Source organism: Excalfactoria chinensis, chromosome 7 (genome assembly GCF_039878825.1).
Source record: "Excalfactoria chinensis isolate bCotChi1 chromosome 7, bCotChi1.hap2, whole genome shotgun sequence".
Taxonomy (NCBI): domain Eukaryota; kingdom Metazoa; phylum Chordata; class Aves; order Galliformes; family Phasianidae; genus Excalfactoria; species Excalfactoria chinensis.
Window position 1 is genome coordinate 17758803 of NC_092831.1, and position 26213 is coordinate 17785015.

General features: G+C 36.0%; 1 protein-coding gene across 3 annotated transcripts in view; it reads right to left on the reverse strand.

Moving 5' to 3' along the window:
- TLK1 (tousled like kinase 1) overlaps nt 1-26213 on the reverse strand; it is an 83620-nt gene that overhangs the window by 12439 nt on the left and 44968 nt on the right. For all 3 annotated transcript variants that reach the window (XM_072342094.1, XM_072342092.1, XM_072342093.1), the window contains 11 exons: nt 23054-23172; nt 19782-19853; nt 17599-17674; nt 15137-15183; nt 14613-14699; nt 13153-13242; nt 11720-11812; nt 10892-11002; nt 9832-9968; nt 8457-8645; nt 1897-1963 (listed from right to left, as the gene is read on the reverse strand). In XM_072342094.1, coding sequence (XP_072198195.1) covers nt 1897-1963; nt 8457-8645; nt 9832-9968; nt 10892-11002; nt 11720-11812; nt 13153-13242; nt 14613-14699; nt 15137-15183; nt 17599-17674; nt 19782-19853; nt 23054-23167 — 1083 coding nt within the window. In that variant the 5' untranslated portion in view covers nt 23168-23172. The remainder of the gene's footprint in view (nt 1-1896; nt 1964-8456; nt 8646-9831; nt 9969-10891; nt 11003-11719; nt 11813-13152; nt 13243-14612; nt 14700-15136; nt 15184-17598; nt 17675-19781; nt 19854-23053; nt 23173-26213) is intronic.

The window sequence follows — 26213 nt, forward strand, 5'->3', positions numbered from 1 at the left end:
AACAAAAAAAAAAAAACAAAAAAAAAACCAAAAACAAACCAAGTCTTCCTAATATCTGCACATTTGTTTTTTGATAAAAGACCAGTTTTCTGATCCAACTGATACTGTAACTGCACAATCTAGTGGTGCTGGTACAGGCAACAAGTCATGGTACAAGGGGTAGAAGTTGACATCATCACGGGGGAGAGAAAAATGCTTTAAAGTCACTGTTTCAGAATACTGTACACCACAAAACCTCACTCTGACACAACATCTGTATTTATATAATCTAGAAAACTATCAAACAAGTTTAGGAATCCAGATCAAATGATGCATCATCTGTTTTTCCTAACATGCAGTGTTAACTGGTTCATTTGCATTGGGTTTTTTTTCCGTTTACAAAATTTGAAACTTTTTCATATTTAGATTAACACTTGTAGATCTCCATTAAATACTCTGAAATTATATGCAGTTTCTCATAACCCATTGTTCCTCAGTGAAGAATTCTAAAGTCCTTCTTTCTTCCTCAAAAAAGCCACATACTTATACACACACTGCCGTCTATGTTCTTCCTAAAGGCTGACAAAAACCCAACACATCAGTTATGCCTCTTTTGGACCTTTTTATTCATATATTATGCAATTCAGTTGTTCTAAAAATGTGGTTCATAGGTCAATGTTAGTCCAAAGAGAAATGGCTGGTTGCATTGTTTCCAGCTGTTATTTAGGACACTCAGACTGTGAATACCTTTAAGCAAGAATGAATCAGCTTAGCTGCCTTAGGCCGCTGCTATATAAAAGGAAGTGAGAAAACAAGAGCCTCTCTCCAGGACTAAAGCAGCTAGTCGGAAAAGAATTTCCTGGGGAGCAGAAGGAAAAAGAGAACTAGAAGTGGCAGAATGTACAGGGCATCAAAAAAAAAGAGCACCAGGAAAGCATCTGGATAGTGAAAAGCACCAGACAGCAAAAAAGCATATGCAGAAAGAAGAATAAATGTAATCAGCAGTGAAGCACTAGGGAAGAAATACAGTAACATAAAAGGTAACAAAATTATTTTTCTCAGTTACCAACAAAATCTACATCACATATAGGAATTAAAATACAAGAATGTATGCTTATTGTTACTTTCGTGTTTATTCAAGCATGAATTGCTAAGAAATAATATTTTTTCCCCTCTGACATTTAGTCAAGTTTGTTCTTGCACAGAGAACCTCAGTAATGATGCTCAAGGTATAAACCAAATCTAGATACTAAAGAAGTTTTAAAAGCTTCCTTTCATACATCACTCACAATTTCCAATAGATATAAGAAAAATAAATAACGCAACCTACAGAATTTCATAACACAGCTTCAAATGAAGCTGTTGCTATTTCTACTGCCACAAAGTGTGAACTAAATGGGCAGAGTCTACCTCACAGAGACAGCAAGACCTATTCAGATTTCCTACTATATGTTCAAGTATTTTGTAGGCATACTCTTCAAAAACAGGACCAGTGCTCTCAAAGGGCCTGGCTGGCCTCAAGATTTTTTCAGAAGCCAAAAACTGAAATAAAGCACACATAATTTAAGAGACCAGATTGCTAGGAAATATTTTCTCTCTCTTGCTATTGACAGTATACAACTGAAATGGATATGACAGGTTATCAAAACATAGTATTCATTCAGAACTGCAACAGCCCATACACTGGACATTTTTAAAGGTCCAGTATCAGTGTAAGAAGTCACATCGTTCGACTCCACTTTCTCAGCTCTAAAACAAGACTTACATCACTGTTACTAGGATTCATTATTGCTCTCTTTTACTTTCAGTGTCCATGGTAAGCAAACCCACTCCTTGTTCTGTCAACTAGTACTAGTACTAGTTTTGACTGTTTGGGACACAGCCCAAAAATGTCGGAAGAATGGAGCACACACATACCTTCTTGAGATGTCCTAACCGAAGTTTGAAGATTTCTTCCTGTTCGTGATACTCTGCTAGGGTCAAACTGTTAAAAAAAATATATATCTCATTTAGTACTCTTATTTAAATGCTAGCATACACGTATTATCTTACGTTACTTACTTAAAATCACAATATTGAGCGTGCCTTTTTGAGCCACCTGAGCTTTCACTTTTGTAATTTTAGGGTAAAATCATGGTTTCTAGAGAAGAAACCATACATATATGATGAACAGGGACAAAATAATAAAAAAACATACGGCCTCCACAAAAAACACTAAAAACACACTGAAGTGGTAAAAAAACAAATGCTGGATGGCATATACATTTTACTGTCTTGCTTAGATCTGTTATTTGCATTATGCAAAGCTAAGAGCATTACATCTTTTTAAGAAGTCCATAATATACTGTGTTCAATTATTAACAGTCCTGGGAAGGGAAGCTATACAGTGTAACAGAAAACACTTCAAGTGGAAACAAAATAACAAACCCAAACAACACTCATGACCATATCCCTGTCAATGGTAGAAGGAAGCATTACACAAACTTATTCTACATCCGTTTTCTTACCATAATGAACAGCGGCTATCAGAAATCCACACAAACATTCTGAAGGAGGAAAACTCACCTCTCTTCAAGAAAGAGAAGGTTCCCTTAGAGACACATTTTGGCACTAAGCTTTTACATTCTTTTCCTGACAGAACCTCCTCTTGGAAAGGAAGGAGAGGCATTAAAGCAGATGTGAAATGGAATATCTCAATAGACTAAGAACACTGGCATTGCATTTCCAAAATGACAGCAAGAAACCTAAAACAGTGCTCTAATTCCTGCTCTAATGAAAGATCCATCAAAGATAGCACTAAGGCCAAGTTCAACAACTCACAGCAGCATCCCTGATGTTTTTTTCAGTATTTCTTCTTGACCAGCTAACTGCTCTATCATGGATTAAGCACTCAAAAAAATGCACAGAAAACCAACGTGAATAAGGTTAAGTGTTATTTCCTTCCAGGTTCTTGTCTCCAGTATGAATTGCAGGTTTGTGTATCTATTTCCAGAAATGCAGATTATGTGAACTTTTCAAGCAGAAATATCTTTAGGTAGATTAGCAAAGCTGAATCACAAGTAAAACACGCTGAAAATATTGTCTATAACACGAGATATCCCAGAATTTTCATTGAACACTAAAAGCCCTAAAACCAGAGATGCTCTGAAAATCTAACATAATACAGGATATTAAGAACATAGTGTCATAATAATAGAACCATATATGGTCTTCTTTAATTTTAATTAAATCTCAGCTATCTACCCAGTCACAACAAAGCGCTTAGATGGCTCTAATAAGTATTGTCTTCCAAGAAGTACTTAAATAGCTCTCTTCAATGCAGAGCACAAATTCATGGTCATATTGAAAACATTACAATTTGAAGTCACTCTTTCCATATGTCTACATTATATACCAATAAATCAACATTTTCATGTTTCTATTTCCTTACAAATCTACTTCTATTAGAGACACAGCACGATTAACAGCAATTTAAATCTGTTGTTACTGACCACTGTGTTTCAGAAGAAAGCATGTAAAATTCTGAACTGTAAGCAGAAGTTGCTTTGGATTTTGTCAGCTTAGTTTTGAAAAACTTTTTTTCCCCCACTTACATTCAGAAACATAATTATTTAAAAAGCACATAAGTGAAGTGCTGTTGTACTTTCTTAATTTGTTAATACACTTTAAATTAATGCTCTTGAAACAGTATATAACAAATAGCAAATGAAGGACAATGTGCATACTGCCTGCTTTCTGGCTACAGGTCACCATCCCATTGCAAAGGCCAAAACCATCCAGCCTATAGAGTGCTTCCATCACCTCCCCACCTACAGTCATCACTGGATGTCCACTTCTGACAGCACAAGTCACCTACAAGACACCATAACTTCCTGCAGAAAAGGCTGCTCTTCTGTCATCCAAGACCAATGCAGGTCTCATCAGATGTGGAAGAAGAAAGACCAAGGAGCAAATGGGAGGGATGGTGGTTGGTGACAGGTTGCCACCATCCACTAATGGCACAGCAGTTGGAAAGCTGAGCTTTTGTTTGACAGGAGGAGCACTGGGGAAAGAGTGTAGCTGGGGGCGGGCTGTGTGAATGAATACGGTAACATTCTGGTCCTGACTATGACCTCTTCCACTCAAAACTACCATGTAATAAATGCTGTGTTTTAACAGTCTGCAACCGAATTAACATCATACACATACATGCAATAAATGCCTGAAATTCCAAAAAAGTAATGCATATATTCTATGCATGCATATTTAGACATCTGTGACATTTAGAGCCTTTGTACGCCATATTTATTTGTTGCTATAAGAAAGCAGACAGCCTTCCTAGCCTGAAAAGTCTGGTGTCATAATTTAGAGCCTTTCAATAGTTTAATGATGTTTATAGCTAAATTTCTAAGACTTTGACACGGTATGCATAGATAGACTTTACCAACCTCTGCACTTCATCCTCACAAGTTACAACAAAACCTTCATCTGTGATAAACATATCTACTAGTGGTCACTAACAAGACAAAAAAAATCCTAATGGCCACACGCTCCTTGGTTGTTGTGACAATTAAACCTGGGACATGAACAACAATCTCTTTCCCCCACTGTTTCCCAGATGAAAAATCATCATGGATACATACACATGGCAGAATGCTGCCATGCCCCAGAACAGCAATTCGCACATCCAATAGAAGCACTTGGTTACCATTTGTGAAGTGTTTTGTTTTTTTTCTGGGGGGGATCAAACTTATTCAAGTTCCTAGAATTTCTACAAAGATGGGCAGCAACCGCTGACCAATTCAAGCTTTCCCTGAGGTCTTTTCACCATGTCCCATTTCTTCCATTGTTTCCATGTCTGCCTTAGAAAGAGACAGCCTCAGGAAAAGAGCTGTTGTCACTCATCCTGTAAAGCCCAGACACATTGTTGGCACTTCAATCTGAAAGTTTCTGAAAATATTTTTGTTTGTTCCATGCAGAACAGAATGCTCTCTCTAAATGATGCATTTGTTCAGCTACATTAACAAACTCTGCCAGCTCTCTCTGCTCTCCTATTTCAAATTACGTACAGAATGAGGATGCATGCAGACTGATGGAGTAATTGGGAAAGGAGAGAAATCATCAACTGGGTGTTAAATATACCTGAAGGTGTATGGGAGCCACCCAAATTACAGCAAGTTTTGCCTCCAGAAATAAAGGTCTGTTTAAAACAAACAAACAAAAACACTTTCAAAGCTCTCTAAAGTCACCCCAAGAATCTGGAATGAACTTTTGGAACACTTTTTCCCAGGGCTGTGAAAGTTGACTCTATTTTAAATAACTGTTTCTTCTTCAAATACATTTCAATACACTACTTTTACCTAAGATTAATAAAGTTATTTCATTCAGTAAAAAGGGATCTCTCAAAACTAAAACTACTTTATAGTTTTGGTTGGGGACAAAAAAAAAAAAAAAGAACAACTGAATGCATACTGGAAAATCAGGACAGTGTTTAAAACACATCCAGGATGAGCCAAAACACCAAAATCACCTTCCACTCACTGAGCAATGACAGATAGCTACTTATGTATTGATAACTTCAGTGCCAAGACTTTGCTTTTAAATTAATATCAGAGAACATATCCTACTAAACCAAAGCAATGCTCTTACTAAAGAATGCCCCAGGCAACACCTTGAATTGATTTATAAACAGTTAACCACTGTTTTCAGAAACAGTTTCAATAACACTGCTTGTTCACAAAGCTATACATCATTTTCTCTTGTCAGTAGCAGAACTAGAGATATCTTCTAAAGCAAATAATGTTAGCAACATGGAGACACTTGTTGCTAATAACCAGCAGCAAGCTGTTCATTTGCTTAAAAAAGATTTGCCTAATCACTTTCATGTATGTTGTGTTGATTTACTACTGTTATAGTTCATTAATTTTGGCAGCTCTGCATTTTCCCTGGCCTAATATAAACAGAACATCTTCCATTTGACTGTACTAATTAAGATCATTACTTTTGACGTAACACAGGAACGCTGATAAGCACAATGTAATAGGAGGGGATCACATACAGCAGATGACAAATTTACACAAAAATGAAAGAGCACAATTAGTAATTGTTTCACCGAGGTATGCAAAACAGCATTAAGAAGTGGAGTTAACACACAGCACTCCGGTATAACATTGCAACAAATCCCAAATGTAAACATTTTTAATGCCCTTCAAGCGAAGGCTTAAGAGCATGTCACAGCTTAATGATTCTGTAATATCAGGGCATACTGGAAACCTTCAAAGAGGTTTGAAACAACATTAATAAGCTTGTCACAAAGACAAGAAATCTTGCATCTAGATGGTAATATGATCAAATTAAGTGAAAGTAGTTGCTACTTGGTAACAGTTTATTAGACACAAAAGGGCAATTCTGATTGTTCTCTTGGCAATTCTGTTATCAGTAGGCATTTTCTTGTGCCATTCAACACACTGGTTAAGCTGAATTAAATGAAGAACTGATAGTTATGCACCTGTCAGGTGTACTAATAAACAGCATTAAACAGCAGTACTTGCTGGGTTTTCAAAATCTATTTAAAAAAAATAAATCTATCTGTGCCAATAAGAAGCAGAAAAAGAAGAACAGAATTCCCTAAATAAAGAAAATAAACTAGAAATACAAACTTCCTACTGCCACAATGTCATTATTTATGTTTATTTCTATTTCACAGTTAATTCAAAGCTATATACTGTTAAATAACATACAGGAATATGTATGGAAGGATTCTAAAATAAAATTGGCATGCAAATCTGAAATTTTAAAAATGTTCAATTCCCAAAAAGCAAAAAATACTATATGAACTTTTGCTGTTAATGTGGAAACTTAATGGTAGCCTCTATAGCAGAAAATATCTCCCAAATAGAGTCTGTAGCGTTAACACCGGCCCACCAACTACAGAAATACTAACCTCTCTCAATGACGTGGCTAACATTCAAAATGAAGATCTCTGTCTTCCTGATCACTGGTCACAGGCTAAGAACTGACTAGAGTTATATGGATTCAAATGCTCTGAAATACTGTTTGGATGCCTATTCTATTAATTCTTAGTATCAACTGAAAAAAAGGCTTTGTCTTCTTTTACTGTGGAATATAGACATTTCCATTAAAAGAGGAGATTGAAAAAGACAGCAATGGTTACACATTTGCAAATACAACATACTGGTGAATTAAAAGTTCACTAACTTTTCAGATTTTTTTCATCCCTTAGATGTTACTAATATGAGGTATTAAATTGAAACAAAAAAGGTATTTTTAACATGACAGTAATCTATTGCTATTCAGAAGTATTAGTTACGCTCTCTGAGAAGCAGCGTAGGCACTAAGTGTTGCTAAAGAATCGATTTGAGTGATTGTTCTTGAGCTCTGCCAAAGGACACAAGTAACACTAATCAAGACTTGCTTACACTGTCAGCCTTACTACTGTGTTTTCATGATACTTGTGTCACAGCCAAGCAATTTCACAATGCAGTCTTTAGGAATGACACACTATGTAAAACATATGCACCTCTCTTTGAACTGATGCTCCAAACAAATAATTTCATAGACATAACTAAAGGAATTTAGAAGTTCCCTTCTCCCAGGGGATAAACTACCCACACAAGTGAGAGGTGATATGTGACAATGTGCAACAAACCTAGCCTACTTCTGCAAAGAAAAGGTATCAACTTGCTAGTCTTTTTAAACCTACTTACTTTTCACTTAAACTAGGAACAGACAGACCATCAGCTACAGTCTCTCAGCAACAAGGGCAGTAACTACCATATGCAAGCAGCAACTTCTTAAAATGCTCAACTAAATGTCAAGAACACATTTGTCTGTGCCCTGGATTATACCATTTCTGTCCACAAGAAAATAGTGTCACTGGAAAAACTGAGAATTTGTTGACAGCCCTTAATTTGATGTGTAAATGATGAAAGATTTCAAGTGTCAGTATGTGAAATGGGACCAGTATCTCCTAATGGTTGCTCTTGGGATCTGCGTTCAGAACAGGAAAAAAAAGATTTTTTCCTTTTTTTTCTTTTTTTTTTTTTAAAATTCATGTCACCAAATACTAACACTCTTCTTGCCAGATAACAACTGTTAAACAAAAAAACAACAATAACAAAAAAGAAATTAACTGAAGAGGTTCCCATGCTAAATAAGATGAATAACAGTTGAACAGAAATCAGTAGCATTACAAGAATAAGAAACCAGAATAAGAACTCCTCTAGATTATGAAAACAGAAGGAACGCTGCACAAAGACAGTACAGACCTTTCTCTAGTGACTCTACCCAAAATAACCTGGGCAATTGTACAGGATCTTCATAGGCAGTGGTGCAAATTTCCTTAACATCAGCAAGTCCTCAGTGAGAACACAGCTACTGAATATACTGAGTGTCTTTTTATGCTGTTATTTGAATGGAACTCACATAGACAATATCAGAGAATTTATGTAAAAGACTGATTGAAATGTTAAACTTACAGCTGTGGCAAATTGGGTCTAACAAAGGGATCGTTTTCTGCCCCATTCACAGCTTTATTTTTCCTCTGCTTGGGTTCAGAATTGGCAGATGGTGCCTGAGAATTATTTGTAGTTGGTGGCTTTCGCTTGGCCAGGAGCTTTCTTTGCCTTTCAATGTCTTCCCTTTGTTGATTCACCCATTCTTGCTGCCTGTAAAACCCCCAAAAAGTATTAAAGTTTCATCATTTTGCATTTTAAAATAACTATCATTTAAGCAGATGAAGCAATAAGTTTAGATTTTTTTTTAAACAAATTTACTGTACATATGAAAATGTTGCTTATGAAAGACAACCATATGATTCTTCATAGGTGGATAAACACTTTCTTTTTTTTGTTTCCTTTTTCATTTTCTCCCCCCTTTTCCAAATTTATTTCTGTACTGGAAGAAATAATACATACATATCTGAGCTGATGGATACGTTGTTTTATACCATCAAAAGAAATTTAAGAAAAGCACTAAGGGAATATCAGATTTCTATAGGACAAATGCACAATTTGATCTGACCACTCTCAAGTAAATCATCAGTTTGGCTGCAGGGCAAACAATTACAACGTGCACACACAGATTTTTTTTAGACAATCTTAACCTCCTAGGCAATCATGTAAGATGTTAAGACAACACAATTCCCTTCATAAACCAATGTTTTGGTAAGTCATATATATAACACCACAGACTGATTCAGACTCATTAACAAAGTACATCTTAAAGATGCACTGCATAATTACTTTACCACCATCCCCGATTGTCTGCTCTATGTTGGCCCCAATTCTGCAGTGCTGAAACACCCACTGCAGCAGCTCTTTTCCAGCTGGCCACTCTCTCTCATCCCTTTGGACTACACTATCTGAAGGTGCCAGATTTGTTCCTCATCTTTCATGGCACTGAGGAGCTGGATGCCTTAAAAACCTGCTACAAACATGGATGTGCAGGGAGCACCTATATGACATGGCCAATGAGAGTGTCACAGACTTTATCTGTCCTGATTATCAACATTGATACTTGGTTAGCTGCTTGAAAATATAATTGATTTATAATTTCACTGCTCTTTCTACAAGCTGATCTGAATAAACAAAAGCTACTCATTTAGTACATTCACATATGTCTGCAAGGATGGTTAAAATCAAGTAAAACCAAATCATTTTTCATTTTTCAAGGACATTCAGCCTCAATGCTCCTTCAGCTGATTAAAGTGCCTTGTGCTGTACCCTCTGTCTTCAAAAGGTAAAGCAACATACAATGTATGAAAAGCTGCTCCAAACTTGGCATCTCAGAAATAAATAAAAAAATCCACTAGAGGGAACTAAGTGAGAATTTAAGAACATTGCATTGACTAACTTTACAAGATTCTGAAATGCAAAGCCATCTGTCCACTGTTCGGTAAATGAAGCACCATGACGAACTGTTGTAAAATGCCCCAGGCGTAATCTGTCTTGCATGCTCTTCTCTCTGCTTGCCAGCTTTTCTTGTGTGCTCTAAGAAAACAAAATACATTCATATTTAAGTAATACTAAAGTGTTAGTACTAAAATAAAAAACCCAAAAAGAACCTTTTATTACCTTACTGCTTTTATTCTAACTTCTGCAGAACTGAAATATCTGTGCTTGTCAGAATCAGTGCTGCTGCTGATTTATGCATGAAAGTGAGTTTGACTCAGTTTCCCTACAAAGTTCATTTATGTTCATAATTAAAAGAACATTTGTAAATAGAGCAGAATCAAAAAGCTATCGGCATCATAAGTGTATAATGAAGATTATGTTTGTACACATTATTATACTACACAAATTTCCTATGTGATATTCTCAGCCTGAAGCTGTTCACTTAGCATCATATGGAACACACCTGAGGCACTTTTTCCTTGTATTCCCCTCATGCTGGAAGTTTATGGAACAGATATGGCATTTTACCTTAAACTGTTTTATTTGTAATGAGGTGATTTTCTATTCATTTTTTCTTTGCTATTCTTCTAACAAGGCTATTTTAATGAAGAGGAAGGGAAATAAGGTATCCTTGTCTTTTACAGAAGAATGCTGCAAGCTTAAATATAACTGACATTAAATTTGAAATAAACACTTCTTCTGAAAAAGTGTGAGGTCAAATGGTCACCTTCATGTTCTTGTTTCCATGAATTCTGAACTAGCATAGCATTTCATCATTCTACATCAAAAATTATCTCAGCCAATTAAGTGTCTCACAGAGATTATTATCTGGTTCCTTTACACAACGCATTAAGTGCAGATTTTCTTTTCATCCACTTAGAAACTTAAATTTTACCCACAGAACTGGTAACATCCTAAATCCTTATATTTTATGCTGTGTTATATCTGAATTACTCAGAACAGGGAAAAAAAAAATGACTGAAGAGTTTTTATCACAAATATTTTAAAAGGAAACTTACCTTTTCAATTAGAAGCTTCTTGCTCATTGAAATACATTTGTTTAACCTTTCCTTATATTTTTCAAGTAGCTTTTGTTGTTCATCTATTTGTCTTCTAAGATCACAGTTAGCCTAATAAACACAAAAAGTATTGAAAGAAATATTGAAACACTTTTTTGTGTTGTTTTTTTTAAATCAGATGCCACTGAAAATGAAGGCATCGACCTTCAACACACGCATTTTTCACACAGCTGACGCACAGTGCTTTTTGTTTCTGCAGCGTGAAGTTTACTTCAGATTCCAAAATATCACCTCTCCAATACTGCATTCAGGGATACAGGCACTAAGACTCCATTATCCGAAAATAAGTACTAAAAAAACCAACAACTGTATAGCATGGGGTAGGTTCTTATTAAAAGTAGTTCTTGCCCATGACAGTTTGCTACAATCACCTTCATTCTGAAACTGCAGCAGTCCCACTGATGACTCTTATTCACAATTAAAACAAAACAAAAATCTGTAGTGTGAAGTTACATTAAGGACATAAGGAATTAACCAACTGTTTGAAAAACAACACCAACATTTTTTGAAACACAGAAAGTATAGGAATACATATTTAGTTATTAACAAGTAATAACATGGAGAAGAAAAAAAAAAAGCCTTACGCTTTTTTAATTGTTTGACTCAGTTTGCCCCAGGAAAAAAAAAAATTAAGAACGCTTTCCAACTTTTCACTTACGTAATTCCAGGGTAACACTGAACAACACTGATGATTCAAGCATTTAAAATATTTGCTGAGAATCCATTGCCTGTTTTTCTGAATAGTTTTATCACAGATCTAATACTTACCCTGAGTAAGTCATCTATACGACCTTCTTTCTTTTCCAAGTCTTGATTTTTATTACTTTCTAGTGCAGCTAATTTCAGCATTGTGAGATCAGTCTGAAAAGAACATTTTAAAGTATTTAATACTTTAACAATAACAGCATTATTTCTGTCATTACTTTCATGTATTTTGATAGAGATTTGGAAGATTCATATTCAAAACTGCTTTTTCCCTTCACTAGGAAGAGCTGGAAACAGCTGGAACAAACCACTAACAGTGTGAGAAGACTTCATCACTCACTGAAAAGTTCTTGTTCACAAATAGGCATATAAAGCAGGGCAAGAACATGGATGGCAAGTCTGCTCCAAAAGTAGTGCCTCCTATTTTATTATGTTGGCCCATGACATCAGAGGTAGATGTTGGTGGTATGGAGTGGAAGTTGAACCTTCCCAACAATAGTCTGTTACATTTTGTTGCCACATGACAGAATGCAGCAGAAGGGCACTCAGGCAAAAATGGCATCAGACATGGAACTGCGTATGAAGTAAAAATGTGTCACTGAATTTCAATGTGCAGAAAAAAAATAAAAATAAAATCATACCTGTTGACATTCACTGACACTTCCTGAACATTTATGGAGACCAAACAGTGGATGCGAGCACAGTGAAACAGTGGCTGGTACCACTAGCATTAGCTGTGACAGTGATGGGAAAGACAAGCCATGTCCTAGACTGCCAGGCAGATTTTGATGAGGTTGACATACAGGCTCTTGTTCATGGTTGACAAAAATGCAGAGCCAATGGTGCTGACTATGTTGACAGTGTTTGGTAGCTGAGAATTCACTCTACCAACTAGTGTTATTGTTCTCTTTGTATCTGTTGTATTTTCCATGGAAATAAACAGGAAGCATTACTTTCTCAGTGACCTACATAATTACTTTAAATCCTGTGTATCCTGCCAACAGCCACGGCAGTCTTGTTTTAACTAACTTGTGAAAATCAGAACAAAATGCATTAGAAATGGCAAAGATGATGAAATGTGTGCTATTGGCTTTTAATGTCATGACAGGAACTATACTGCATTTTGACTATCATCTCACTTTCTTCCTCTGTTTTGTTTATGCAGTTATATGACAACAGCAGCTGCCATCTCAAGTATTACCCAAAAGAGAAGTCTCTCATTCTAAGTTCATACAACAGTTAAAATCTTTTGTAGAAACATACCAAGCACATTGTCTAACTGCTCACAAAGCACAAAATTGGAAGCAGAGTGCAAAATACAAAACTAATTCAAGAGGCTGCAATTACGAGCTGCTGAACTTAAAAACAAAAATTCTTTTGAAGACTATAAAGCAAAGCTTCTGAAATCCTGTGAGAGTTTAATAGCTGAAAAGCCAAGAAATAACATACCTACCAGTCTTCCTATCGTTTGAATTTATATTGTGAAAAGCGCTTACCTGAGTAATTTTAAAAGATAACTGCTTTGGTTGCGTGGTAGGGTGGTCCCCAAAAGCTAATGAAGTAGGAGAAGGACTATTCTGCCGAACCTGGAATGCATGAAAACAAAGGATTTTAGATGTAACTGTAATATTCAATTATGAACAAAACTTTGTTTACATTCTTGGTGGGAAAATGATAGAGAACATAGAAACATGGTGTCTTTATTACACGAGGTACTATATGGTACACTGCATTGAGAATTATTGCTATGCTGTTACACATCACCTGTACTCTATAAAGGATGCAATATATTCTCTGAGAAAACTAGGACTGTCACTCCTGGGAAACAGATGGAAAGATTTAAGACAATACAAGACTGACACAAGGCAATGCCTGTCTTATAAAGACTTATTTTTCTGATTCTAAGATTTTGTAACTCCAAAAATAATGTGAGTTATTTTTGGAGAGTTTATTTCCCTTGGGATAACTTGAAAGGGGAAGCTAGTGCTGATCAGAACACAAATTCTGTTACTGAAACTTCCCAGAAACACTAATTTGTGTGTTAGGCATTGCAGTCCATAAATTTCATTTAAGCCCTTGCGTGAGGGCCAGAAAGGGCTTGGCTTTAGTGCTGACTTGTGAAAGGCTTGATTTTCTACTAAGAAAAACCCAAGTAGCAAATGAAGAGGGCTCAGCTGGGTTAACCTGGGACAGAGGAGTGCTGGTACCCCATAATGGGGCCAGGCTTCTCCAGACTGGGCGTCATCCAAAGGATGATGGTTTAGTAGACATCATGGTGCTTTAATGGGCATAGGGTTGATACACTGATGGTTGAATTTTGGGATGGTTGGGCTCAGAGGTCATTTCCAACCTTAACAATTCTATGAGACAGTATATTCAAGCCAACTTCCACAACATTTATAACCCTCCATACAGTTAGCAATATGGTTGAAAGTCATATCTGCAATTGTCGGAATCTGTGTAGCTATTAAGAATCACATGTGTATACCTAACACAAAAGTGAGCACGAGAGGGAAAAAAATGAATTTGTGACTAACAAAAACAATAACAGGCAAGTTATTATTTAAAACCTTATGATTTATCAAAAACTTAGCTTTCAAGTCCTATGTCACAGGTTCGTCTTCCTTGAAAGTAATAAAATACCTACTTACTTTGTGCAAAGCTTAGGAATAAACACCAAAAGAACATTTTAACATTTATAGATCATTTCACATTACTTTGTGTTCAAAAATCATTTTATAAAAAATCCCAATACAATAATGTTACGAATTTACTTCTAGAAAACTTTAGTTTTAACATTCAGGTTGATCCTTTTTTTCCCCATGCTGTTTAAAAATGAATTCCTTCCTACCATTCCTTCCTTTGAAAAAACATTCCCTGTATACAGATATTCTTAAGCCATGCTACTTTCAGAGAAGGAAACTATCTCTAGCAGTCATGAAGTTCACAAACTTACAGAAGAAGGGGCGGAATGTGAATTCTGAGGAGATCGGATTGCAGGAGGTACACCTCGAACTGGACTAGAGCCGTTTCCACCTTGGTACTGAAGAAAAGATATGACCTCTTTAATTAAAATATATTATACAAACACCGAATGACACAGCTCATCTGTACAATGAATACGTAATCTAGATTGCATTACTTGGATTACTGAAGCCTTGGGTCACCTAAAGAAAAGTGCAGAAGAAACTGTTTTCTGTCTTTTAGCTCAGGATGCACCAAGAAACTGCATCCCCGCTTAGAGGTTTAACACTTAAATTTACAATTAAAAAAAAAAAAAGGAAAAAAAAGAAAAAAGTATATCATATGAAGAAAAGCTATACTTTATTATAATTAGTATTTTCATATATAACTGGAAGAAGAGTAGCCTTCTGAGAACAAAGCACGGCTATGTTGTCACTGCAGAATTTGACAATTGACAAAAATACCACATAAAGCTGCTTGCCAAAAAAGAAGTAAATTTGAAGTCAAAAACCTTACCTCAAAATAGTCACTAATCTTGTGGCCACGTCCCCCGATACTCTTTCCTGAAACAAATACATTATAATAGATATAACAGATAAAATAGACCACTTTTAGATGTCTTACATTTTTACAATAATTATTGCAAAATCTTAACACTTGTTAGTTGGTTTTCTTTGATATGATAATATACCATCTCCCAGTGTTAGATACTTGAAGGAATTGGTTACAACAAAGAAATCTGCTTGTTCCTTTCATTCAGAACTCAGGAATCAACCCATACTTTTAAATCAGATTTAGTACAGGCTTAACAGTAAGAAAGACCTCTTCTAGATAACAGGAAGTTCGTCCTTCATCCTATAGATGAAACCTTTAGCAGTGTCTCCCTTTTTTTAGCATTATATCCAAGTTCACTCACATCTGAAATACCAAATTAACCTATGAATATTATACATTCCAGGTGAGTTATTTTGCCCAGATGTTCAGCCCAAGGACTTCTCTAAATACCAGTTAATATAGTGGGTGTGGAAGATAATGTGTACTCCCATTCCTTCCAGTGTGAGTAATAATCAGATTTCAAGTCGCAGCATCCACTAGGGGAGATAAATAGAGTAGAACAAGATAACAGAATTTCTTTTATCTTAACCAGTAACAAGACAGGAGCACCAACTTGAATTCACCCTTCTTTGACATGAGTGACCCAATCCATATGCTGCATTCCAAAAATCTCACCAATGCCTTATCCAGTGGCATAGATATTCTATTCAGCTTTAAGACAAACTACCTTTCAGGAGACACCTTGAAAGAGGACCACTGCTCAAAACATCATAACCTCTTCAAAGGAATAATTTTTTGTACTAAGTTAGGATATTATAACCACAAGTCTCTTTGCTCTTTTCAGCGAAGCCTGCATCAAGCTTTCCTATTGCTTCAACTCTCAAGAACTCTTTCTAGTTAAGCATATCTCTATATTGGAGTTGCTGCATAGTATTTTGACACCAACAATCACCATGAAGAAAAAAGACATATAACAGTCCCTTGTGTGCCAAAGACTTTGAAAAGAAATATTTAGATAACTGAAAGACACAGAAGAGCACACAGCTAATTCCTCCACTACCTACCCCATTTGTGTACATCACTACTGCTGCCCTCCAGCCAGGTCTTTACATACCGTGTGATTCTGTTAGACTTGCCTTCTTTGTGCTTGATTCCCACAATCTCACTTTATCAAATTAAAACAGCTTTTATCCAGGTAAACTAGAAAGGTTTTTCTTTTAAATAGAAATTCTATTCTATGTCCCGTTACGTGACTCTGCACTGTTGGACTGACTACATCAACTTATTTTGGCACAGTCAGTTAGAAGTAGATTTGCACTGATTTGATCCCACATTCTAATTAATTAGCTCCATGTCCTAAAAATATTTTGGCCCAACCTTTCTGGATGATTCTGCATGCTATGGTAGATAAAATGCTAGATATGTTGTATACAACAGCTGGATCCCTTGTTCCTCATTTTTCAAGAGCAGTATTTGCTGTGCTTCAAATGTACAACTGCAATATGCTGTAGTTTTCTACACCTGTTCTTTAAGAATGTTGTAGTGCAGACTATTCAGTTTTACTGCTACTGACAGTAAAACATTAATTATTAGACATTATAATCATACTGGGTAAGCCAAAAAGTTCTTAATTATCTGTATTTTCTCTAACTGCAACTCCTTCTTGTAGTAGAAAGGACAAGCTACCAGACCAATGGAAATAGGAAACTTCATTCAAGCTCTCTGAACAAGCCAGGTCTCTGAAGTAACACAAAGAAGCCCACTCTAGTAAAACCATATAAAACTTCAATATTTTATTATATCACAAAGACTTCTGGATATGGAGCCCACTGACAGCATCTGAAGTGGCATTTAGAAACAAAAAGAATCTAAAGAAGATGTCACCAAAACCAGTTTATCCTCCCTTTTCATGAATTTTTGCCTTGAAATTTCTGCTCTCTCAAAAAGTCACATTAAAGAGAGAAACATGAAAAAACAGGCTTTGTAAACATTTGTAAACACTGAAAGTCTGTCTCATCCCAAGTCTCCCACAGCTCCAGAGCACTACACTGTATCCATAGTAAGAAAGTATGAAATTCAGTTATTTTTAAGTATAACTGTAAAACAAGCAATCGTATATTATAACCAGTATATATATTAAGAATATAATATTAAAGCCACTTTTCCCCTTACCTGCTGAAAATAAATACAAACCACAAAAGTGCTGCACAGAATGCCACTGCTGCTGCGACTTATGCAGAGAGCGATGCACAACTCTTATGGTCAAGTACCAACACAGCCCAGGCTTTACTTGCCTGTCCCTCTGACCGATGGATAAATTTGAGGTAGCATTAAAAGAATTTTTAAGCCTAGCATTCACAAAATTTGTACATCATCATTTAATCAAATGTATGTAATAACCATATAATTCATTTACAATTTACCTTGGCTGCTTTCACTCTGAGTGTCTGCTTTTCTTTTTCTTCCTCTGGAAGGTTCTGACTGTTTCTTCTCTGGAGTCTATGAAGAACAGAAAGAACGTAATCCAACAACAGCTCTATTTACTTCTCTCATAGCAACAGTATTATGGAATAAGCTGTAATTTTCATTCATAAAATATAACCTCACAAATCAACAGGAATGCTGTTATTTCAGATCTTTGTTGAAGTAGATAATACTCTTGGTCAATCAAACAAATATGAACCAGAGTAGATACTGAAGGAATTAAGACATAGTTCTTAAATGTTTATGAACATCCAAATTTATTTGACCCAGGCTGTATTTCACTCAAGAAATCTTCAGGTTATAGCTGTGGGTATTTTACAACTCTCTTTTATCATTAACAAGATAATCTGACTTTTGATTGAGCTTACTACACACTGCCACAAGAAAATTAGTTTCCAACTCCAGTGACTCATGCATTCCATTCAAGGACATTTAAAGACATTTATACTTTTAAAACTAAAACTCAAATAATCAAAAAAAAACCATTATTTCATCAAACTGTTCTGATTTCTTCCAGTATCTGATTTAACTTTCCAAGCTGAAAACACTAATGATGTTACCCAACAGGGTCACACTCACCTTTTCTCACATGGCTGTGTACAGTATTTAGTTGCTAGCAAATGTTCTCCAAAATCCTTTCTAATGAATGGAACCATAGTAATTTAAATAAGCTGAAGACTAATGGGGCTGAGGAGTACCCTCCTAGTAAAGACTGAAGCTACTTTGAGACACTTCAGAAGATTTTACCTATAGCCAAGATTTAGATTAAAATCCTGTCATTTCATAAGCAAGATGAAACAGTTCTGAAGTTATCCAAAGTTAGCTTTTAAAGCTATGTTAAAGTCACCTACAGCCTGGTGTATCAGCAGAGCTCTGTACATCACAGCCTTGATCCTAGTTTACTCTTCCAATTTTAATGAGGATCCTCTGAGCTTTCTCCTCATATTCATAGTTTTAATTCTTGGATTTTAACATGCTCTTCAATGAAATAAACATCTGTATGTACCAACTCTCAACCAATTAATCTCCTTTTAATGATACTTGGATAAATATTTCTATATACTTTACGTGTAGTTAAACAATTTCTACCATTACTGTAGAACTGTTAATACTAGAATTTAGGAAGTAATTTTTGTAGGGGAAAAAAAAAAAGTAATAAAATGTGTTTTGTTTTGTCTCAACACTTAAACCTCCAGTACGCTTTTTTAGCTGTTAATGTTTTTCATTTGCACAATGAATGAGTTGATAGTTTTGCATAAGTGCTTTTCTCTAAATCCTATCCCCTCCAAAGCTTTACAGCTACAGCAAACAAATACAGCAATGCTGTTTTCCTCTGCAGTGCATTATAAATTCCAATTAGATCAAACCTTTAGTTACTTCTGAAATTACATTTATAATGAGGGTTTTGTATTAATGGGAACTGAAGCAACTGAACAGCTACAAGCAAGCAGAGCAAAACATTTAAGTAGCTAATCAAACCGGACAAATCAAGCCACAGACAAAGCTTTTCTCCTTTAAATAATTCATTATCCACAGAGAATAGAAAATACTAGTTGTAATTAAAAGAATATATTTGTAACCAAAACAAGGAGGAGTAATCCACTTTAACAAGGGATGGTGGAGGACAGCCAAAATACTGAAAGCCTATCAGAAGCAGCTATTCACACTCTGAGGTAGCCAATTTAGCTTAACTACAAGCAGCTAATAGATACTCAAATTACATACTGCAGCAATAACGCATTTCATAAAATAGTAATGACATATAAACTTAAAAAGAAGCTGAAACACAGGTCTGGATATTAAGTTCAAATTGCCAGTTAAAATTTATTGCTTGCAATGCTTGGTTATTTTGAAGATCCAAGTTTTCTTTGTAAAGTATCTCTTCAAACTATTATTCAATTATGCTGCCCTTTTCTTGATGCATACAGCAGAGGAAAAAGAAAATACTACAATGCTTATAGCTGTATTTGCTGAGGTACACTGTGAAAACAAAAATGAACTATAAAACAAAAAATTACATACCAAATAAACAACTTCTTTCGGTATCTGTTTATAATACAGCAGTTTTTCTCACAACATCAAGTGATGTTGCTGCTTTCCATAATCTGCCTAGCATACTTACCTCTGATTCTTTATCACTTAAAGATCCCAAGCTTCCAAAACTGTGGTTCGAACTTTCATTATTTGTTGAGGCCTAGCAAGACAAATACAAAAGTTATGTATTACAAACAGACTTGTTAAGTAAGAACTTCATTGTTGTTAAGTATTGCATAGAGATATCAGGGCATTACTATCACAGTGGTAACTAGTAACAGCAATCAAATTTTATGCCCGAATGGAAAAACGGATGAACTACAGAGTCCCTGTGATTTGCAGTGGGGATAAGACATTTGATGGTTATATGTTTTGATGTAGTGCAGCCGACTCTGTATTTTAATTTCTTTTGAGACAAGTAAAACTTTGGAACATTCAAAATCTTATTTGGGGATAACAAAACATCCAAGGAAGAACCCTATAAAGTGATTCCACAGAATGGGCTTATACATCCAATGTTGCTCAAAGTGTTAGAGACTGAACCATTTTCAAAAGGAAAGAGGCTCTAATTTTCTCTAAGTCAGGCACCAGGCTATTGCAGCTATTTTTAAAATTCATTCAACAGAAGAACAACTTATTGACAACATTAATGTATATTCTTACAACAAATCACATCCTCCGGTACAACAGATTTAGAGTACTGGAGAGGGGGAAAAAAAATTAGTTTCAAATTACAATATTTCTATAGAAATGTTCTACAGCTGATTTTTTCAGAGATCTCTTGAACAGAGAATGGCAACAAGAACATTTTATTGAAAGAGTCTGCTCCATTCACACAAGAAATGCTAACAGGAGGTTTTTTGTGTTTTGTTTTGTTTTTTTTTAATTAAAAGAGAATGGTTATACTGCTGGATTATTCACCAATAGGAAGGCAGAACAAACACTCCGAAATAAAGCAACTACTTAACTACTTAAGGCAAATACAGGAAGGCAGAACAAATACTCTGAAGTAAAGCAACTACTTAAGGCAAATACTTGCTTCATAACATTTAATTCCAGCACCGCATGAGCTTACAATACAGACCTGTGACATCTGGAATAACTAGATTACAACTGAATTAAGATTTCTAAAGTAATGCAATTAAACCCACAAAACTTCCATGCGTGTTTGCCCCCAGAATAGTCCCTAGTTTACAAATGTCTAGATATGCCTTGTGATTCATCAATAGGTGATCATTGGAGTCAGGACAATAATCTCAGTAATGTACAGTCATGTACTGACTACTGCTTATTGAGAAAGCTTGAAGATGCTGGAATTTACCTCCACAGCTGAAGAACAGTTCAGCAGATAGCCCTTCCAAATAATAATCTCAATAAACAAGACTCCATCTCAATTTAGTTACTAGATGAATAAACTTCTAGCGTGTTTTCCAAAAATAACCTGCATGCACCTATCTGCTGCAGCCTCTGCACTGTCCTGCTAGGTTATGAAAATGAGAATTTGATGTGCAGAATCACATATGTATGCTAAGAGGAGGTGTTCTCATTTTTGCCTTCAAAGTACATCTCCTTCTCCCAGTTATCTCTGCATGTCAGATCAAAAAGCTTGTATCACTTTTTTAAATAAAAATCAGATAAGCTTCTCATAATGTCTATCAACAAGACTACAGACCATAATGAAAATAAAATAAAATTTCTAAACAGCCCAGATACATCGACTGGTCAGAAATGAGTTCAACGTATAAAAGAAATACAAGCAAAACTGACAGAATTGCCAATTCAATAATGGTGGGATAAACTGCAGTTGATACTGGTATTCTCCTCCATATTCCTGTAAGCAGAAAAAGAACATATATTGCAAGGTACGTTGCAGATCATTTGTAGAGCATTTCTAGCCAAAGTTAAGAAGAACAAAATCCAGTAGGTAAGGATTTGTATCCATCGAAAGACTACAATGATAGTACTATCTTCTGCAAGCAACTATCAAAGCATTTAGAAGAATTAAAAAACTTTAGCTAGCTATCCATTTGCAAAACAGCTGGACGTGATTCAACTATCTTTTCAAATAGTTCGAGGACTGTACCAAAGACAAGAAATTTGTGTTTCATATAGTAGAGAAAAAAAGGGAATTAGCTGGCTTTTTTCATTTTGTTGGGTTTTTTATTTTTATTTTTTATTTTCCTGGCTAATTTGGATGAACAATCTCAGAAAGTGGAATGTAATTTGGGTAAAAATGAAATGAAATTAATAACAAGCAACAAAAAAAGTCTGGGAGAGATTTATTGGATTGATGAGAAGCAACTAACAGAGAGTTAAGTTTAAAGAATGAGAACCCCAATAAACTTGATAATTAATTTCAAATAAAATGTTAAACACAGTGGTAGACAGATTCTGAGGAAGAAAGACTGGCAATACAAGGGACCAACAAAGCTGTATCAAAACATAATGGAAGAGTCTATAAATATACTAGAAATTAAATGAACTCAAAAGAAGGGAGTCATTAAAAAGGACAAAAAGTCATCTGAATTTTAAGTAATTACTTGAGCAATTATAATGAGTTAATAAATTAGGGGAAGTAATTTAGTAAGTAATACTAAAGGATCCAAAGGACGAAAATAACAAAAATGAACCAGAATTACTGACTTTTCCCTCAATGTACTTTTAATCACAAGGGTAAATATACATCTTTTGTAGGCACACTTTGAATACAATTAAATAAGAAGAGAAAACAGCAGTGCATCAGTCACACTGCATCAATTCAATCTGATTTCTTTCATCAACCTCTGCTATCAGGTAGTATCTTGCTGTGTAATACAGAATGTTAATAAAAACATCAAGTACTAAGTGGAAATTGCTAATAAAGCTTGCACAGAAATTTTAAAATATTAGAGCATTACATACACTTTGGAATCAGAATATCCAAATATTTTAACAACGGGTGAAATTAGCTTAAAAATCAGTAAAGATGTTAAGAATAACTAAATTGTAAGTGCAATACTTGGTTAAGTACATCCAAAAACTCAAAACCAAAATGAAGTATCATCTAGGCAACAGTACTGCAGAAATCAGCCTTGGAAATCAAAGTAAATTTGCTGGGATTTGTAATAAAAGCAAATTTATTTTGAAGATGTATATTATCCTTTGGTTAATACAATACCTAGAAGGTAATTAAGCCATGATATTCAGTGTTCATAAGGTTTTCCCTGAAGTGTTGCATCTTGGTTTTGACCCTAAAGGACAGACTGCACAAATACAACAACATACACAACATACGTACATAAAATTGATGTGTCTCAAAAAGTTGAAGTAATTAAGTTTTGCTAATATAGATAAAACAAACTATCTGTTCTTAGTACTTACTTTAGCTCCAACACTGCAACTTCCAGTACTCCCAGTGCTGCCACTTACTACTCCTGTAAATCTTGCCTCTAACAATTCTTGTCTTCTTGGGTCCAGGCTATGAAGCTCATCCATTGCTCCTAAACAAACAAATAAATTTGTTACAATCTCTAAAAAGCTCGCTTACAGTAGAATATTTTACAAGTAAACCAAATATGCCACTGACCTATACAAAAACAAACAAAAAAGGTCTGCACTCCCAAACTGTCAACATTTCACCATCTGTTATTTAATAACAAATTAACACTAATTCTAGAAATTTGAGGAAACTTCCCTGTATCAGAATACTCCTGTCAATTGAGGTGGAAACTAAAATCTATTAGAGGCGTGTAAGAGTCATGGAGCCTATAGTGTGTGATACGCCAACCAGCTGATTATTAATAGATGAAAAAAACAAGCAATGGGAGCAAAATACTCTTCAGCATGAAACCTTCAATTCAGCAATGGTCCTGTTCTCAGTATTATTTCAATTATTTAGGATATAAACATATTGATGTGCAAGACAAGTAAAAATCGCAAGAAAAATGAAAATGAGGACATGGACCGTAGTAACCATCATGTAAAAGGGAATGCAGTGTTACTTGGACAGCGAGGAATCAAGTAGGATGGCTATGTACACAAGGAGCCTGAAGTAGCAGCCCTTTGCGCAGGTGGTGCCTCCTACAGATGCTGTGAGAAGGGGCTAAAGCAGCACCCCAGCATCAGCAGAGGAAAGAAGGTGGAGGGGAATGGATGAACAAAAGGAGTTTCTGATGCACCCAGATGAGCTCAGCAGCTCAGCTACGCAAGTAGGCTGCAGTCTGATGCGTAGCCTTCTAATTTGTGTCTAGATCACTTAAGAAAGATCATCTAGACAAATACCCTTCTGTATTTAAACAAACTATGTTCTTTGTTTTTATCTTTCCAACTACTTGAACATTTAGTTTATCTTCAAATTGGAAACAGTTCAGTTGCTTTATCTTACTTAATGCCAAAGTCCTTATGCACTATTTAAAAGATATATTCCTCAAGCACTGTGCAAAATGATAAAGCTTTATTTTTTCAGCTAAGATACAGCTTAGCAACCTTGCACTTTTCAGTCACACAGGACAACATACACTGTGAGAAAAGTAGTTCCGAAAGGACAGGAAGTAACACTGATGCATATTCAGATGATATTATTTAAAAAATAATAATAATAAATAAAGTTGAAAATTTCTTTTCAAGAAAACTACAGTTTGCAACATTTGAGTGCTCCTATGGATTTTCACCAAGTACCTTTTGCCAAGTATCCTGACAAGCAAGGCATCAGCACAGCTCTACTCACTGTTAACAGAAGAGGCACATTTTTACAACTTCTGGCTATCTCAGCAAACTTTAACATTCAAAAACCACATAGACCCTTCCATCCTGTACACGCTGGACATCCCAAGCCACGAGGCTCAGCCTCCTGCCAGGGAAAGCCCTGGCTCAGTCACTTTGTTAATTCAAGGGTCTTAGCAGCAGAGTCTGCCTTGCTCCAGTGGCAAGGCCAGCAGCAGGGATCAGGGCACCAGCACTCCTTCACATCAGGCAAAGAACAGCCAGAAAGGAGACATCTGGGAAACGTGCTGGTAGAACCTTCCTTTGTCAACTAAGGCTTGAGTGGCTGGCACAGCACACCAGGTTCTGGTTCACCAAACGAGAAGCCCCATAGGGAGCTAGCGGCCTTTTCCAGTGATGCAAGAATGCAGAACTGGTTTGAAATTGCAGCTGGCTTATCATCAGCAGTCATAACGCTGCTCCTGAACTGCACCAGCAGAAGTTCTTCTAATTTCCATGTGTTTTAGACTAAACTCTCAGGGGAAAAGACTGCCTTATTATGTGCATACACAGTGCCAAACACTCAGGAATACACTTTAAACTCTTGCATCCCGAGATCTTGTGTACTGATCCCACTGGTTTCAGAAACAAAGGGCACACTTGCTCGTTCATACAAAAATACTCCTCAAACTTACACATTGTGCAATTAGGCCTTTTTTTAAGCAGATATGTAAAAAATATTCCTGCTATTACTTACATAATCTATACCTCAATGGGAAAATATTCTTTAGTAAGAGCGTAATCAAGTTCAAATGGTCATTGTCTCGCTTCAGAACAGTTGAAGTGTTCAAGTATTGGCCATTCTGAAACGACCAATTTTAGTATACCAAAGCAGCCCACTTACTGAAGCAAGACTAGCAATATTCTGATTTACTAGCCTACCTGCTAGCCACTGCCCATAACAATTCAGAGCTTACCTAAAATTACTGATATAACTCTAACAAAGCACATGCACATTGCAGAAACAGATACTACAATACCTGGTATTGCTTATTTTAGGAAACATGGGGAAGCAAGAATCCCCATGGATAGCTAAGGCTCACTGGAAATGGCACAGGGCAGAATTGCTACTGCAGGTTTTGGTACTGGTTTATTTATTATGTGCCTAAACACTACTGCACTGAAGAGATCAGCACTCCTGGGTTATTCTGCCATTCAGGAGGGTAACTGAGCAGGCAGATGGGTATTTCACCGCACAGATGAAGTATGACTTTTCACTTTTCCTGTTCAGCTTTTAGAGTCTACACATGCTAATGAATGCACTATATTCTCTTCATTATCTCTGATAGAGTTTCACTTTTCTTTTGTATTTAAGTGTCCAGAACCATGGAGCACCATACAATGAACGCACACACTTCACCATCCATGCATCAAGCACTGATTGAGCACCTGGGGAAAGGACTGGGTCAGTCCTGGGAGCACAGGTGAAGGCAATTCAGCTGCACAACCAGAAGAGGTAGAGCCTGGTGTAACTCTTATGGACCCCATTTAAGGGCTGACTGCCACTGAGGAACGAACTCCGGTTAGAGAACCCTCCTTGCTGGAGCTTTCCCTATGAACCTAGAATCTTTTGATACAGGTAAGCAATCTGTTTTCCTTCCCTTATAGCACCTTTCTATCATGCCAATCCTTCCATCATTACACCTCTGGTGAAACACCTTTTTCCATCATACTGATCTGTCCAATTGCTACACTAAGCTACCTGCTTTTAAAGGTAACTTCAAAGTGTTAAGGGTACAGGACAAAGACTATTTATTTTTTTTTTTAATAAACACCAGAT